The sequence below is a fragment of the Sprattus sprattus genome, assembly GCF_963457725.1.
Source record: "Sprattus sprattus genome assembly, chromosome: 19".
NCBI lineage: Eukaryota > Metazoa > Chordata > Actinopteri > Clupeiformes > Clupeidae > Sprattus > Sprattus sprattus.
Genome location: NC_137917.1, coordinates 14,468,492 through 14,485,555, shown reverse-complemented (window position 1 = coordinate 14,485,555; position 17,064 = coordinate 14,468,492). Strand labels below are relative to the sequence as shown.

The 17,064-nt window shown below is 44.1% G+C and overlaps 1 protein-coding gene across 2 annotated transcripts in view; it reads left to right on the top strand.

Annotated features, from left to right (window-relative positions):
• ptprub (protein tyrosine phosphatase receptor type Ub) overlaps nt 1-17,064 on the top strand; it is a gene marked incomplete at both ends in the record, with an annotated part of 213,314 nt that overhangs the window by 173,739 nt on the left and 22,511 nt on the right. Inside the window, 6 exons of one of the 2 annotated variants that reach the window (XM_080857650.1) lie at nt 230-259; nt 992-1,149; nt 2,376-2,566; nt 8,302-8,374; nt 9,087-9,163; nt 14,884-14,920. In XM_080857650.1, coding sequence (XP_080713776.1) covers nt 230-259; nt 992-1,149; nt 2,376-2,566; nt 8,302-8,374; nt 9,087-9,163; nt 14,884-14,920 — 566 coding nt within the window. Of the gene's footprint in view, nt 1-229; nt 260-988; nt 1,150-2,375; nt 2,567-8,301; nt 8,375-9,086; nt 9,164-14,883; nt 14,921-17,064 lie in introns of both variants that reach the window. The other variant, XM_080857651.1, reaches the window with a different exon arrangement.

The following is a 17,064-nucleotide window of genomic DNA, read 5'->3' as shown; positions in this document are numbered from 1 at the left end:
CGTGCGTCTCTCCTGCTCTCTCGCTCTCTCGCTCTCTCGCCCTCTCACTGTTTGACATTTCCACTCTTAATCAATGCCCCTGGCGATGCGCTCATCTCATGACTCCTCTTCTTTTTCTCCCTCCCTCTCTCCCTTTCACTCTCTCTCTTTCTCTCTATCTCTCTCCCTCTCTCTCTCTCTATCTCTTTCTCTTTGTGTCTCCCTCCTCGCCCTCGCTTGCATTGTCCAGAAGAGACTACTACTCTTACTCTTATTATCCGTAAGTGAGCCGTTCCCTTCTCTTCCATTGCAGTCACACATCCTCATGCTTTTCCGCCATTTTTTTGCTCCCGATAAACAGCTGCCAGCTGCCGTTGAATAAATGTCTTCCATTTTTGGTCTCGTCTTCGTCCCCTTCCCTGATCAACGGTTTCTCTCTCTTTTATCTTTACTTATTCTCATCTTTCGCTCTCCCTCTCTCTTGTTCTTCTTTTTTCTCATTTGTCTCTTTCATTCTCACATCAAATTCTCTTTCTCTCATTTTGTCCTTTTTCTCCTTCATCCTTACATTTCTTTTCTGACCTTCCCTCTGCGGTTCTCATGCACCTGTCTCATCTGACCTCCCTCCCCTCCTCTGTCCATCGTCCTCTCCGCCTCACTGCTTCTCCCTTCATCCTCACGGCCTCTCTCCTTTCTTTTACTGCCTCCCTGTCACGCGCTTCATCCCTTCCTCTACTATTTCTTCATTCTTTTTCCTTTTTTTTCTCTGATTTCTCTCGCTCTCTCTTTCTGTCTCTCTCTCTCTCTTTATGTCTTTTCTCTTTGTCCCTCTTCCTGTCTGTCTTCCCCTCCCTCCCTCTGTTTCTTTCCCTCACTCCCTCTATTTCTCTCCCTCACTCCCTCTCTTTCTCTCTCTCCCTCTCTCTCTCACACTCTCTTTCTCTTTTCACACTCTCTCTCTCTCAATCTCTCTCTCTCTCTCTCTCTCTCTCTCTCCCTGTGGGGACAGTAGGAAGCCAGGCACCATGAATAAGACCCCCATCACCTACCGTCAGGAGAAGAACCATATGATGGGCTCCATGGAGCGCAGCTTCACCGACCAGAGCACGCTGCAGGAGGACGAGCGCATGGCCCTGTCCTTCATGGACGCGCACACATGCAGCACGCGCAGTAAGACACGCTCATGCACGCACATGCACACACACAGACCCACACACACTCACACACTGAGTGACCTGTTTCATATAATCGCACTAGTTTATACACTAGCATTGACATATACTGCTCTCTCCCAAGCACACCCAAGAATGCACAAAACATGCAAACAGACATGCATAGAAATACACTGACACACTGACACACACACACACACACACACACACACACACACACACACACACACCAAGCAACAACCCTGTTGCTCTAAGCGCATGCTGGCCCCATTGGCTAGAGTGCCCACCTCTCTGGCTCACTTAACCCTGTCTCCCTGGACTGGCTGCACTTTGTTTGGCCATAATGGGATCAGCCACTACAACAAGTGGCAACTGACCCATAGCAAGACCTCTTTATATATATATATATATATATTTCCCAGTACTCCACTTCGAGTGCGTGGAGCACCGTTAACCTCTCATAGCCACCCACAATCTCCTTGTCCACCTCTGCAGCAAGCCATACCTATGCCTGATCAGCTAGATATATCTCTCTCTCTCACAGCTATATTATTTTTCTGGAATCCTGAGAACAAGTGAACAAGGAAAAGAAGAACAAGAAGAAAAGCAAAATGTGGCCACAGAAATTATACAGAAATCATATATAATTGTATTATAGGTGTCTGAGTCCAAGGCTGCTGAATAGGTCATAGACTCCAAGAAAAGACTTACTTTTTTTATTTAATAGGAATGTGTGTGTGTGTGTGTGACTGTGTGAGTGTGAGCGTGTGTGTGAGTGTGAGTGTGAGTGTGAGTGTGAGTGTGAGTGTGTGTGAGTGAATAACCTGAATAACCTTCTCATTGGCTTAGCCTTCAAGGACGTCTAGTTCCAGTTAGCAAGCGTATCCTTGAGAGAGGAAGAAGGATCTTTTGTAGGACAGTTATGAATTACATAATACACAAAAAAGGACTGACATGCTGTCGAAAATCAAAATTGTATATATGCTGAATACACATTTTCTTTAGCCCTTCACCACTGGTTTTTGCTTCAAGATCTGTTGTTATTCCAATGGACTTGTGTTTATAACCGATGTTTATAACAGATGACATTAAGTCTAAACACGGCACAAGTGCTAAAATTCTCTTTACACAGAGACTCCAATGTTTATGACCACATGAAACAGCTTTTCAGTTTCCGTATCTGTGTGTGTGTTTGTGTGTGTGTGTGTGCACGTGCCTCTGCAGGTGATCCTCGAAGCTCGATGAACGAGTCCAGCAGCCTGTTGGGGGGGTCTCCGCGGCGACAGTGTGGTGGGCGTAAGGGCTCCCCCTACCACACGGGGCAACTCCACCCGGCAGTACGTGTGGCCGACCTCCTGCAGCACATCAACCAGATGAAGACGGCCGAGGGCTACGGCTTCAAGCAGGAGTACGAGGTGAGAGGAGCGGAGTGCGCGCCCAGGGTTCACATAGGGCGGAGGGGGGTTTAGGAGCCTCCTCTGAAGCTCTCAGTGCAGAGTGGAACCGGAGTATAAGCAATGGAGATTTGTCCGGAAAAAACTACATTAAGTCAATATCATTGACGTATCTCAAGATGTGGTTGATATCACTGATCACTAAAAACGTCTTTGCTGTAGTGCTGCGTGACAGTCGAAGCCGACGTCTGTGTGAAAATCAATCATTACTGGCCTGATAAAACACACCACATTGACCATGGTCATGGCACCCTCAGAGGACTATCTAGAGTCACGCTTGTATTCGCCGCTCTTTCATCAGCGCCACCACAGGTTGCAGAGAGGAATAAGACGCACAGGGGCGGCCTGGAGGAGATTTGTAAAAAATAATCACAGCTTGCCCCCTAATGAGGGTGACCTATTTTCCAGGCCTTCAGAGCACACTTATGCTATTGAACATATGCACCACTGCAGTCATTTGAATGTGGATCATTCAATGGAAACACTAATTTTGCAGGAGATCCTCACCCCAGGGGTACATCTTAGGCAGGAGAGGTATAGAAAGACTCATTACATTTTCTGGTGTAGATGTGAGAGATTTCAGTTGAGGGAGCCATATCAGCTGTATCAGCTCAGGGCTCTTGCTGATTCAGCTAATTAAGGCAACAGATGCTTTACATTTTTCAAGATCATTTTCAGACATTTCCTTTTAAAAGACAATGTCTGCGCTTGTTACTTCAGGTTCATGGTTAAATTTACGACCTGCTCCCTCTCAACCAGAATTTTAAAATGCCATGTGTTGGAAGCGCATAGAACATGCTGAATAGTGGAGAAATAAAATCTTCAGATGCGGTTTGGTAACATTTGATCTTTCTTAGGCATTGTTGTGTAGCTTGGGAATTATGTACACAGCAGTAATAACTCTGACAGAGCTAGTATACTTTACAAATTGTGCCACACAGCACATCATTAGATGTGGATATCTGCGACAAAGGCATATGGAATATAAAATTGTGCCACTTGTTTCTTAGCTCGTATAAATTCAGAACTGTGTTCAACATAATTATTTTGCCATGCCAACATGATGTTTATGTTGGTTTCCCATTAGTGTACCAGTTATTATTATTACAGCCATGCTTGGGTGGGAAGGAGTATATTCTTCTCCACATTTCACCCTTTTGAAAACGGATGGACATAAATGCATACACAAACAGGGAACATTATTTAATTATTCAGCAAGCTTTCATTTTCCTTTATGACAGATTAGCTCTCTGTCTGCACAGATACTTCTAAAAAAGTGTTTGGCCAAATATGTTAATCTGTCCCCAGCATGCTAACACCTGTGTCTGTACATTATATGTAGCTGCTATATTAGCTGCTAAATCTGCATCACTTCCCAGCTGCTGTCAGGAAGCCAGTGTACCCATGATCTTGTGTCTGCTAACAATGGTCAGACTGCTAATTTAGAGCATGGTTCATGACTTTTTGGAGGTGTCGCCTAACCTTATCAGTGCAATTTAGAGGAGCTGAGTAATGCAGCGATATGTTTGAAATTATGTGTGCGACTTTCGTTGGTGTCTGTTTGCATATAACAGAAATAGAACAGAAGATCACACTCTTTAATATAACTTAAACATGCCAGCTTATGCACCATGGATGGATGTGTGTGTTTATCTGTGTGTGTGTGTGTGTGTGTGTGTGTGTGTGCGTGTGTGTGTGTGTGTGTGTGTGTGTGTGTGTGTGTGTGTGTGTGTGTGTGTGTATGTGTTTGTGATACCCAGTCTCCTGATAGTTCTCCTCCTCCTCCTGATCATATCCTCTCCCCTCTTGAGTGGTTTACTTCCTCTCCCCCAACCTGACAGTGCGTCTGTGTGTGTGTGTGTGTGTGTTTATGACAGTCAGCCGTGGAGGGCGGCTTTAGTGCACACTTCTGTAGATCGCAGACTTTACTGCCTGCGGTGCCTGAGGTTGCAATGAAACAGCCAAAGAAACTGGAGGCTTTACAAAAAAAAAAGAGAGAGAAAGAGCGAAAACATCTCTCTCTCCAATTTGTCTGCTGGCGCGAGGTTGGCCCTCTGGAACTCTGCTTGTAGACTCATTAAACTGTCCCCCAAGGGTGAAACAGATTCTGCAGAAAAAAAAAGAGAAAAATCAGTGTAGTTCTCGTTGTATTCCCCCCTCTTCCCCCTTCTCTCACTGCCTCTCCCTCTGGTTCTCTCTATATGACTGCTTTAAGAGCCCATCTCTCATTCGCATGCTCTCCTCAGTTGAGAGAGATGAAATGTCATAAAAGTTACTGCCTTCTCTGACACTGGGCCTCATACTCTTTATTTCCCCATGGAATGCTAATAAGAGGCACAGTTCAGGCTTTGGTGTGTGTGTGTGTGTGTGTGTGAGTGTGTGTCTCTGTGTGTCTGTGTCTCTGTGTGTCTGTGTGTGTGTGTGTGTGTGTGTGTGTGTGTGTGTGTGTGTGTGTGTGTGTGTGTGTGTGTGTGTGTGCGTGCGTGTGTGTGTGTGTGTGTGTGTGTGTGTGTGTGTGCGCATGCGTGCGTGCGTGTGTGTGTTTGTGCGTGCGCGTGCGAGCGTGTGTGTGTGTGTGTGTGTGTGTGTGTGTGGACTAAGGAACAAAGGGCTTGTGGGATAATAGCAATGGGTAGAGCAATAGACTGCTCAGTGCCATTGAGGGGTGACCTCTCCTGTAATTGGAGATCTAATGTGTAAGTTTAGCCTTATCTAGCGGTCATGATAACACTGATGAAAGTTGCTGAAAGTGACACAGGATCACCACACAGGAAGAGTTGAGCATCAGATTCTAAAGCGATAACTGCTTAGAGAGCCTGGGGCAATGCTTTGCTGTGATTGTAGTTGAGAAGAGGTGAGGGCCAGTTAGGCCGATTGGATGTGGAACGAGGGGAAAGGTCATCTACAGTAGTCTTAAATGACTCCAAAGTTAAGCCTGACCTTCTGTGGGATTCACACGTTGAACAGAGAACCAAAACAGCTTCTAATAATAATGCAGTGTCCTGCAGGGTAGATGGCCAAGCAGACAGCCATTTCCCTAGTAGCCATCTTAAGTCAGAGGTTCTCCCTCATTTAATTGCATTAAACATTCACACAGGAAATATTATCAGTTATTCTAATATCTGGCTTATAATATTAGCATTGCCATTAGCCATGCCTACCAAATGTCACTAGCATTCTACTATAAAGTTTTTTCTTCAAGTGTCCACATTTAGTGGGCTGTATTTCATCCAGAGACCTTGGAAAAGTTCAGGCCTGTCTGGATGGTTTTTCTAGCAACCAAGAGCCACATTTCAAATGTTCTGGCATGTTGGAGGGAACAGTTTTATTTGTTTACCCACCCTTTAAAAACCTCTGTCTCATGATGTGCGGATATAAATGCATCCACGTCCAAGCACTTTAAAATGTATTAATTTGTAATTAAAGTGTCATTTCACTCGGAAATCCAAGGTCTGCTCAACCATGCGCCGTCCATAAAAGGTTTGCTTGTTATACACTACTTATAGTTATAGTTTAATTATCACGCAGACACTTTTGTCCAAAGCAAACTGCTTCTCACTGCTGCATGAAATGAACTAGCCAGCAGAATGTTTTTTGACAAAAAAGAACTAATCTTTCACTTTCATTGTGCCCCAAAATGTGCCCGCCAGTGCATTAAGTTGAGTAGATGTTGACCAAATTCTTCTTGATGAGTGATCCATCTCTGTTACCCCCCTGTCATCGTTCGGGTATCATCACTAGGCGCCTTTCAAAGGCTCAAAGAGTATGGCCAGTAAAGGCTTAATGCTTTTTCCCCTTTTTGTAATTCCATTAGAACTGTTGGAAAAATAGGATTTCAACTTGTCAACATGTTTCAGACACAACATTGCACACTGTTTGTCCTTGCTGTCTGTGAGATGGCAGCAAAAGACACAATTGTAATCCCCCTTCACCAGTCTACTCCTCACAGTCTCCATATTCTAATGCCAATGACTTGTTTGTATCAAGGAGCGACTGTGTGGTTTACTCGTGATTAACCAACTTCTGCCAGCTGTCACTGCAGGGTAGGTCGTTACATCAGCCATCAGAGTTTTACCGAGCCATCTCCCTTTGGTAGTGCAGGCCTCCTAGGGGCGCAGTGTTCTTGGAACATGATTGGGCTGGTTGCCTCACGGTCTGTGTGACCCAGTTCGGAGTCGCGGCGGAGACTTAGTCTGGGTCGCAGCTACGCTATGTGTGTTTGTGTGTGTGTGTGTGTGTGTGTGTGTGTGGGTCTCTCTGAGAGGGAATGCTTGATGAAGATGTAGAACTCTGTGAAGGTCTCCAGCTGCATTCACAGACGAGAAAGGCATTGTCTAATGACACCTCTACTGGTGTCATTAGACAATGTTTGGTGTGTGTGTGTGTGTGTGTGTGTGTGTGTGTGTGTGTGTGTGTGTGTGTGTGTGTGTGTGTGTGTGTGTATGCGCGCATGGGTTATTTCATATGCACTGAATAGGAGCACAGTGTTGAAGGCGGGCTGTGGTGATGCAATGGTTTGTTGTGTGTGTGTACTCAGGGATTTTACTTCGAATAGATTCTCACTCAAATATTTAGTTGCCTTTGTAAGGTGGTGAAAGATCTTTACCTACTGTAACATATATACTATCATAACTTAGTCATAACTTTTCAGACAGTGAGACACACCTGTATTAGACAGTTGTGAGTGTGTGTGTGTGTGTGTGTGTGTGTGTGTGTGTGTGTGTGTGTGTGTGTGTGTGTGTGTGTGTTGTAAGGGATTGTAAGCCATGTTGGAATTTTGAGTGTGTATGTGTGGGTGTATTGTATGGGATTGTTGATTGTGGGTTGGGATTGTTGTGTGTTATGTTGGGTTGGAATTGTGTGTGTGTGTGTGTGGGTGTGTGTGTGTGGGGGTGTGGGTGTGTGTGTTTGTGTTTGTGTTTGTGTTTGTGTTTGTGTTTGTGTGTTTGTGTGTGTGTGTTTGTGTGTGTGTGTGTGTGTGTGTGTGTGTGTGTGTGTGTGTGTAGGTGTTTGCATTGTAAGGGATTGTAAGACGGGTTGTAATCCCTGCTCAGTCTGGGCTCCCTGTGTTCTCCAGCTCCCTTTCTGGGGAGGTTCCAGGGGTGAGGAGGAAGGAGAAGAAGAAGAAGAATTGACAAAAAGTATAGAGAGGAGGAATAACAGAGGAGGCTCATGTTCAAGGAGAATGGCTTTTATGGATGATGGGGGTGGGAAACAGGACAGGCAATAAGTCTGTGTGTGTGTGTGTGTGTGTGTGTGTGTGTGTGTGTGTGTGTGTGTGTGTGTGTGTGTGTGAAAGAGAGAGAGAGAGAGAGCAAGAGTGAAAGATGGTTAGAGATAAAGGTGGGTCAGATAAAGGAATGGGTTGACATTGTTTAATCGCCACGGCAACACAGTGGATAGAGGCTTGTAGTCGGATGGATGGATGGATAGATAGATAAATAGATAGATGGATGGATGGATGGATAGTTGGATGGATGTATAGATAGATTGAAGGATGGATTGATGTATAGATGGATGGATGGATAGATGGATAGATAGATGTATGATAGAGGGACCGGAGCTAATTCACTGCCTACGTTATAATAGTGTGATTACTGTAGTAACTTAACAATGGTAAACTTTTTCCTCTGCAAACAAAATATTTTAGATTAAACAGAATCAATTTTTTCTTATTCTTTATTCTTTCTTTTCAGAGTTTTTTCGAGGGCTGGGACGTAACCAAGAAGAAGGACAAGACCAAAGGCAGACAAGACACCTTAATGGGATGTAAGTCATCCATTTTGTCTAGACTTTGAATCCCAGAATTTTTCCTTTGCATAAGATGTCGATTACGAGGCGCTATGAAGTTGAATACAAATAGGCCATTTTCTGTAAGATTTCACCTTGTGAAGTTTCTACAGCAGCAGGTGAGAAAAACAATCTCTCTGGTGTGTTGTTGTCACACTGTCAGTCTGTCAATAATGGGTAAGGTTAGACATCAAGTGTACGGAACAGAAACTAGAGGAATTCTTGATAATTACTTTGTTTATATGTTTTTAACACTTTCACAATAGTTCTGTAATAATGTTATAATAACTGTATAATAATAAAGTGTAAAGATATAAATTGTCGAAGGATAAATACTTGTTTTTTTCACAATTCTTATTCACAACTCCAAGGGTTGATTTCCTTACTCAGAATGTTGTAAGGAAAATCAGCTTGACTATGTAAAGTTTTATTTATTCATTTTGTGATTGCGGAGTGTTCTTTAGCTGTGCTGATGGCACGATTATTCCAGCGTTGATTCTTTTTCGGCCTTCATTTTAACAGTCTTTGGGCTTTTGCCTCAGGAGGTCTTGCTTCTGCAAGTAGAAGTCAAAAGAGCAAGAGGGCGTTAGCAAATGAATCGCTACAAAAGCTCTGCAGAGGAGCACACACACACACATGCGCCTCAGTCTTCTCCTAACTCTTCTTTCATCCTGCCTTTTTCATATTCTAGATGATCGCCACAGGGTGAAGCTTCATCCACTGCTTGGAGACCCCAACTCAGACTACATCAATGCCAACTACATTGACGTGAGTGCCAGAAGGCCGTGTCTCATTTGTGCCCCCCCCCCCCCCCCCTTCCTTTTTCATAAAACCTTGGCAGTTGTTTGTTATTTCATTTGTTTTCTTTTTGTCTTTTGGAGCTTTTGTGTTTTGTGTTTTGTGTTTTGCGGTGTGCTTTGGGGTCAGTGGGGTGTGCTTTGGGGTATGCGTGCATACCAGGAACAGCTAGAAGTTGTCCATCAGTTGATGTCTTTGTTCCTTTGTACAAAAAAGGGAAAACAAATATATAAAACTAGCTTTCCAAGTGTTCCTCCCAGCAATGACAACAAAGAGTAATGCTTCATTTTGGCTCCATAATTCAGGAGCTATTGTTTTAGGGCACCCATCTCTGTAGGACTCCCCCACCTGGATCTGTGTCTATTTATGGAGTGCTGTTTGAGGATAAAAGAGATGTTGAAGAACATCAAAAATGAACATTTATGTTCACGTGTGCAGTCTGTGGCCGTCCATGAGGTGTTGTTGTAGGAGTTCTGCCTAAGGCATGAATAGTGTGATGAGACGTGTCCTCCCATTGGTTCACCAGCATGGCGTCTTCGTGGCTGCCAGGTGTGTCCTCAGCCGCCTCACAGAAACTATTATTTTCACTAGAAAACCCTATGCATCACAACCAATTAGTGAGCTCCAGCCTGCTTGAGTCCACACATGAACAACCCCCCTCCCCGAACACACACACACATCTCCCCTCTCAACCAACCTCTCCCTCAACCCTTTTTTAATAATAAACTCAGAGGGCATTTAATACCAGATCAGGATGATAAATCCATGCTTGCATGGGGCATCAAATCCTTCAGAATTAAAATAGACTGGATTGATGTTATCGGGAGGGAGAGCACGGCAGGCGGATATGTGATCCGAACAGTTGGGCGTGTGGTCGGACAGACAGCCGGCTGCTCCCATCGACTCTCTGAACCACTGGGACTCAAGTCTCTGCTCGGTTCCTCTGACACAAGATCCACTCCAGCTATTAGCAAGCCGACTGAGGCCCTTTGAAAGGAAAACAGCGGTTCAATCTCACATCAAACAGATGCTGAAACGTTCGGGGATTGAGCTTTAAGAGCATCCTGAGGAGTTTCTCCAGGTTCATGTTCTTTGGGTATCGATTTGTTCCATGTGCCCATAAAACCACAGTGTGCTGGGTCATCTTACAGAACACACTGTATCACAGTATCCTTGTTGTTACTGGGGTTTTTTAAATGGGAAAGATGTATCATGGTTTTGTTTTGTTTATGATTTCAATACTGAAGCATAGTCAGTATGGCCTCTGTTTATCTCTGTAGTAGTGAAGTTGTACTCTGTGTGTTTTTAAGAACAAATCCTCTTGGAGAGCACACCATTCACTCAAGTACTTTGTTGAAATCACTGGAGGTTTGTCACTGCATCTCTGTTTGCTGGTGTCTTTCCGGCAAGACTTATACTATTTTTACTCAAATATTGAGTTGCCTCACACACACACACACACACACACACACGCACACACACACACACACACACACACACACACACACACACACAGACTCACACACACTCACACTCACACACTCACACTCACACTCACACACACACACACACACACACACACACACACACACACACACACACACACACACACACACACACACACACACACAAACACACAAACACACAAACACACACAGATCCATAAGTGCAATTAGTTAGATTTTAAAGAGACCAGTGCTTTTAACTAATAACTTTATCAGCCACTATTCATCACAGTATATTAATTCTGCCCAGTCAAGTGTACATTTCAGCATATTTGTGTGTGACTATTTATTTCTAACCTATAAATGAATTTGGAAAAGTACCCTGCTTTCCATCATAATATCAATCCCAGTAGAGATAAATTGTTTCCTTTTCGTTTTACGCTTCAACAGCAAGAGACACATTTGTCTAATTAAAACAGGCACTTTCATCAATGCACTCTGAGACACCTGGTAACACTTTACTGGCCATTACTAAGTGTGTAGTACCCTGGTAATAAGTGGGTAAGTTCATTGTAACAACTCAGAACAACCCCCAAATTACCTCATACTGTAGTACTCCATGAATTATTTTGATAATAAATATGTAACAAAATGTTAATATAATTTTCAAAGACATTTTCAATGTGTTAATGAAATGGCAAAATACAGTGTTTTTTCAGGAACGACCCAGAAAGCAGAGACTTACTCTCTTGGCAGTTAGCTGGTGAGCAAGGAGTTTTAGCATCCTCGTCAGGGTGCTCTCACTGGGGTACTCTCAGTGCCCCTCTGTGTGTCTGCAGTCACAAGGAGCCACTGTGTGAGCTGCCATTAGTAAACGGAGACGGGCAGGAGTCGGAGGACAAATGCTGATTCATACGAGGGAATTAAACATAAATTAGGAGAAAATAGTAATCGTGTTTGTGTGTGCTTGTGTGTGTGTGTGTGTCTGTGTGTGAACTGCGTGTCAAGAGAGAAAAGTGACACAAATGAACAATCAATCCACGTTGTTCAAACTTTAGGACTTGTTGTCTTGTTAAGGCCAAGTGGTATTTTAAAAGTATTTTTAAAAACACTTGACACAGCCCAGCTTTCAGTAATGTATCTGTGAGTGCCACCACACATAGAGTGTGGCTACCTCTTATCTTTACCATTCCTTTTAATTGCTTTTAATCTGTTTCATTTTCCCTCTAAGGCCTTAAAGTACTAACAGCTTCTGAGTCTTTCTTAGCATTTTGTGTCTGTCTGTCATTTTGTGTCAATGTATGTATATATCTGTGCGCGTTTGGGGTTGTTTGCGCTTGAATGCGTGCCGGTGTGTGTGTGTAAATCTGTGTGCTTGAATGTGTGTGCGCTTGCATGTGTGCGTGTGCGTGTGTGTGTGTTCATGTTTTTCAGGCGCCTTTCCCCATTTGCAGCTTTCTGTAGACTCATATTAACTAGCCTCTGTCTTCTGTGTGTGTGTGTGTGTGTGTGTGTGCGTGTGCGGGTACGAGTGTGTATTTGTGTGTGTGTATAGTGTGCTTGTGCGCATGTATGAGTGAGTGTGTGCATGTGTGGGTGTGTGTGTGTGTGTGTGTGAGTGTGTGCATGTGTGGGTGTGTGTGGGTATGTGTGTGTGTGTGTGTGTGAGTGCGCATGTATGAGTGAGTGTGTGCATGTGTGGGTGTGTGTGTATGTGTGTGTGTGTGAGAGTGCGCCTGTGTCCGTGTGTGTGTGTGTGTCTGTGTAGTCTCACATTAACTAGTCTCTGTGTCTTCTCTGTTTTTCTACTCCCCTCCCTCACCTCCTCCACTTTGGACCCTGTAGATTCGGATAAACAGGGAAGTAAGTACATCACTGCTCTTTCTTCTTCTCTCCTTCTACCTCTTCTTCTCTCCTTCTCTCTGCTCCATCCCTCCCTCCCTCCCTCCACCTCTCCCTCCTTCCTACCCCCTGCCTCTCCATCCTTGAGCTATAGTGTGTGTTGCTCATTCAGCAGCGGCACAAATGGATCCTTTCTGTGGCGGCACACAGGCCCGTCTATGATCTCCTCTCTTTCTTCCCTCTCTCTCTCCATCCCTCCATCCCTCCCTCCCTCCCTCTCTTTCTCTCCTTTTCTCTCCCCTCCCCTTTGCTCCCCCTAGTACTCCTCTTCAGTGTGACTGTGAGATGTGTCGGGTGATGTTGACTTTGGTGTTTTTATTCCTTTGTCAGTCACGGCTTTCTTATCAGTGTGCCGTGCGGAGTGTGCCGTGAAGTGACTGTCCTCTCTGTTCCTCTGCCGCCTTGTGCCGCGCGCGGTGTCAGAAAAGATATCGCCACTCTTCCTCTCCCTCGCAGTCTCTTTTTGCTTTCCCGTCTTCCTCTCCCAACTTATATCTGACTTCCATCAGTCTTCACAAGAACAAATGTTACAGCCATTTGCTTGAGGCGAAAATCATTCAGAGACGCAAACTATAAACAAAGCCACCAGCAGCGCTGGACAATAACTTTTAGGGGTTACGAGGCAGAGACAGAGCAAAGGATTAATCTATTATACAAGGCTGTAAAATCTAATGAGACAGCCATTTTAATGACAGTGCTCATGTTTATAGAACGTGGATGTCAGCTATGCGATGCTTATTCTGCTCTACTTGGTGGCAACTGAGCAGATCTGACCCTCGTCCTATTCTCTGCGTGTCGTTTGAGCTTTGCCAATGCAGTGCAACAAAAGGTTGCCGCGGTAACAGCATCTTCAACTCAAGGCCAGCCCAGCCCAGCGTGTTTCTGTATAGTTTGTGCAAATGTGTGTTTGAGGATCGCAGAATGTTCGCAGTTTGTTCTCCCAGCGGAACAACCACCGTTCCTTCGGCTCAACTGGAGTGTATTCACTCTAACAGTAAGACTAAGTTTGGGAGCACATGTGCAGTGGTTTCAGTTTCTAAAAGTGAATGGCCGCGAGTGTTGGTCATGAAGATTGGCATTCATTTCCCTGCATTACATACTCTTTAAGGGGTGAGATGACAATAAAGACCTCTGAGGAATGAGAATTGAGAGAATGCTCTGCAGAGAAGGCAATAGATACAAAATGCATTGGAAAGTCTTTTAACATGTTTTCAAAAAACATTGGCATTTTATGAACGGTGCTGGGGGGGGGGGGGGTGGGGGGGGGGGGGATTGTGTTACCTTCCCAGCCCATTCAGCAGCAGCTCTTTAAGTGCTTTCTCCTAAACCCCTGTTTTTCTTTGACTTCCATGCATTATTTTGCTTGATATGACATGCTTTGTAAGAAGCACCAAACATGGGTGTAGTAATTTTATAAAACACTAAGGAAAAACTAACTGTTCAAATGTCATTGTCATGAACTTGTGGACATTCAGAATGTCAAAGAAAACCCAGTCATCGAGTCATCCTAGGGTTATGATGACAGCAACAGGAAGCGATGCTTGATGAAAAGGGTCAGATTATGCATTGTTTTGTCTGTGCAGATGAAATGTCTGGTAAATATTTAAAGAGGCCATGTTATGCTAGCTAAAACATTATAAACTAGTGCTGATACTTTAACAACTTTCAGCTCCTTTGCCTTCAACCATGCCAGGTGCTGTTGTGTGTGCACATTCTTTTTCTGCCATTCTCACTCAAGCTAAAGGAGAATCCACTCATTTCCAAATAATCCCTAAAGGTTAGGTTTAGGGTCAGGCTGGATGGTTCCAATCCTTTGGTTTCATTCTTGATTTCATTCCCTTTTATGTTGTTTAAGTTAATTTAAACCATAACTATGTCCGAGTCTAAACACAGAACACAATCATACTACTAATTTATTTACTCCCATTTACCACGTTTGTTTTCTCTCTAGTTGCTTCATTACTATGTCAGTCAACATGACAGTTGTCACACTGTGCTCAGGAAGCAGATCACAGGAGCCATTTTGGGTCTGAGGACACATGCTGTCTGAACGTCTTCTTCCTGCTTCCTGCCTGAGAATGCTGGTCAGGCAGGAAATGGGACAGGATTGCTCCTCTCTGGTGCTGGGTATAGAGTTTGAGTGTGCCTTAGAGACCCTGAAGATGAAGGGGAGCAGAAGGAGGAGAAGGAGGAGGAGAGACATTAAGTGAGAGAAGAGTTGGAGACAGGGAGAGGACAGACAGACAGACAGACAGACAGACAGACAAGGCTTGAGAGATTAAGACCTCCTCTATCAGTGACTAAGACCCAGAGTGTTCCCTCTCCCCTCTCTCTTTCTTCCAGGGCTACCATCGATCCAACCACTTCATCGCCACTCAGGGTGAGTATCTCTGCATGTCCACAGTGTGTGTGTGTGTGTGTGTGTGTGCTGCGTGTGTGTGTGCGTGTGCGTGTGTGTGTGCCTGCGTGTGTGCATGTGTGTGTGCGTGTGCGTGTGTGTGGGTGCGTGTTTGTGTGTTTGTGTGTGAGGGTGTGGGTGTGTCTGCATGCGTGCATTTATGTCTGTCCTTGTGTGTGTGTGTGTGTGTGTGGGTGTTTCTGTTTATGCACCAGTGCACTAACAACACAGAATGGGGACCTCTTCAAAATGTCTAGTGCCCAGCAGTGGATTGTGATGATATTCAAACCAGAATTTCTCACCATACTTCTTTAAGGGAAACTTTCAATTGCATTTCTCAAGATTCTGAAGAATAATTAAGATTTTCGATGTTGCTATGCTGTGGTTGCAAAGCAAATCTTAATGTTTCTACCATTATGACTTCCCAAGCAGGAGGAAATAATTCAGCATTCAGTGTCTGTCTATTTCACTGTAGACAGCCTAGACCAATACAGCAAAGATAAACAGATGGATAGATAGATAGAGAGAGAGAGAGAGAATTCAAAGAGGACATTAAGAGAGAGAGAGAGAGAGAGAATACATAGAGGACATTAATAGAATGTTTAGGACTGAAGTCTTCTTTTAGCTGTCCAGGCGGGGTACTTCCGATGCTGAATGAGCTTAGCAAAGCAAAGAGAGAAAAATAGGGAGGGGAAGAGAGGAGGAGAGCTGGAGAAAGAAGAGACTGAGTGGGTTAGTGCCTGAATATGGTCTCCTCTCCTTTATAGAGACTTTAAACTCTGCAAGGATATACGTATGTGTGTGTGTGCTCGAGCACTGTGTGTGTCTTTGTGTGTGTGTGTGTGTGTTTGTGTGTGTGTGTGTGTGTAGGTGTGTGTGTGCGTGTGTGTATGTGCGTGTGTGTGTGTGCGTGTGTGTGTGTGCGTGTGTGTGTGCCTGTGCGTGTGCGCGCGCATTAATGCTTTCGTGCCTACACACATTGGTGTGTGTGTGTGTGTGTGTGTGTGTGTTTGGTGAGTTCAGTGGTAGGTGTGCTGGCCTGCACGCGGGATACATCTTTCTGTAGAGGGTTCTCCAGAGCAGGCTGTGGCGTCAGCAGAAAGGCCCGTGTTGGATTACTCTCGGCGGACGGTGGCATCTCTGCATCGCCTCTCCATAATGCTTAATGACACTAAAGAAACAGCAGCATCTCCAGCTGCACCTTGGCCCTGAGGCTAGAGTTATTAGAAGTGCTGCTAATGGCAACTTCAGCTCAATGGAAAGTTCAGGAAGTTCAGGAACACTCCAAATGAACCCACTACCCATAATGCATTCCAAAGGCATTTATAAAGGGTTGTAATGTAATGGCAGTAACATTTGGAGTCATGAATAGTCGTAATAACTATCATGAACCAGTATGATCTATGCTGATACAATCTGTTAAAGGCACCCAGTGCAACTTTATAGGCTTGAGACTCGAAAAATAAACATTCAATTTCTAGTCTTTTTTACACATAGTAAGTTTCAATACCTCCATACCATTACATATTGACTTTCAAGGAGCAAATATGAGACGTCGTTGTGTGGTGAGAACTGATAGAAAATCTTACACAACAACAATGGCCGGTTGGGAAAGGCCATTTTTCCATTGACTGTAATCCTGCTTTATTTATTGGTGGCACCAATAAATAAAGATTTGGGAGGAAAATGGCGGCGATTGTTGTTGTTTACGATTTTCTATCAGTTCTCACCACACAACGGCGTCTCATCTTAGCTCCTTGAATGTCGATATGTAATGGTATGGAGTTATTAAAACTTACTAAGTGTAAAAAAGACTAGAAATTTAACGTTTATTTTTAAGCCTCAAAAGTTGCACTGCGTGCCTTTAAGCTCAGTCATTTTATGGTAAACATAAAAAAATGTATATACTGTTATTGTAACTTGGGACTTTCAAGGCAGATTCAGTAGAATGTATGCATCACAGTGCAGTGTTACTTCATGTACTGTCTGTACAGGGGTTGTGTGTGTATGTATGTATGTTTGTTTGTTTGTTTGTGTGTGTGTGTGTGTGTGTGTGTGTGTGTGTGTGTGTGTGTGTGTGTGTGTGTGTGTGTGTGTGTGTGTGTGTGTGTGTGTGTGTGTGGTTA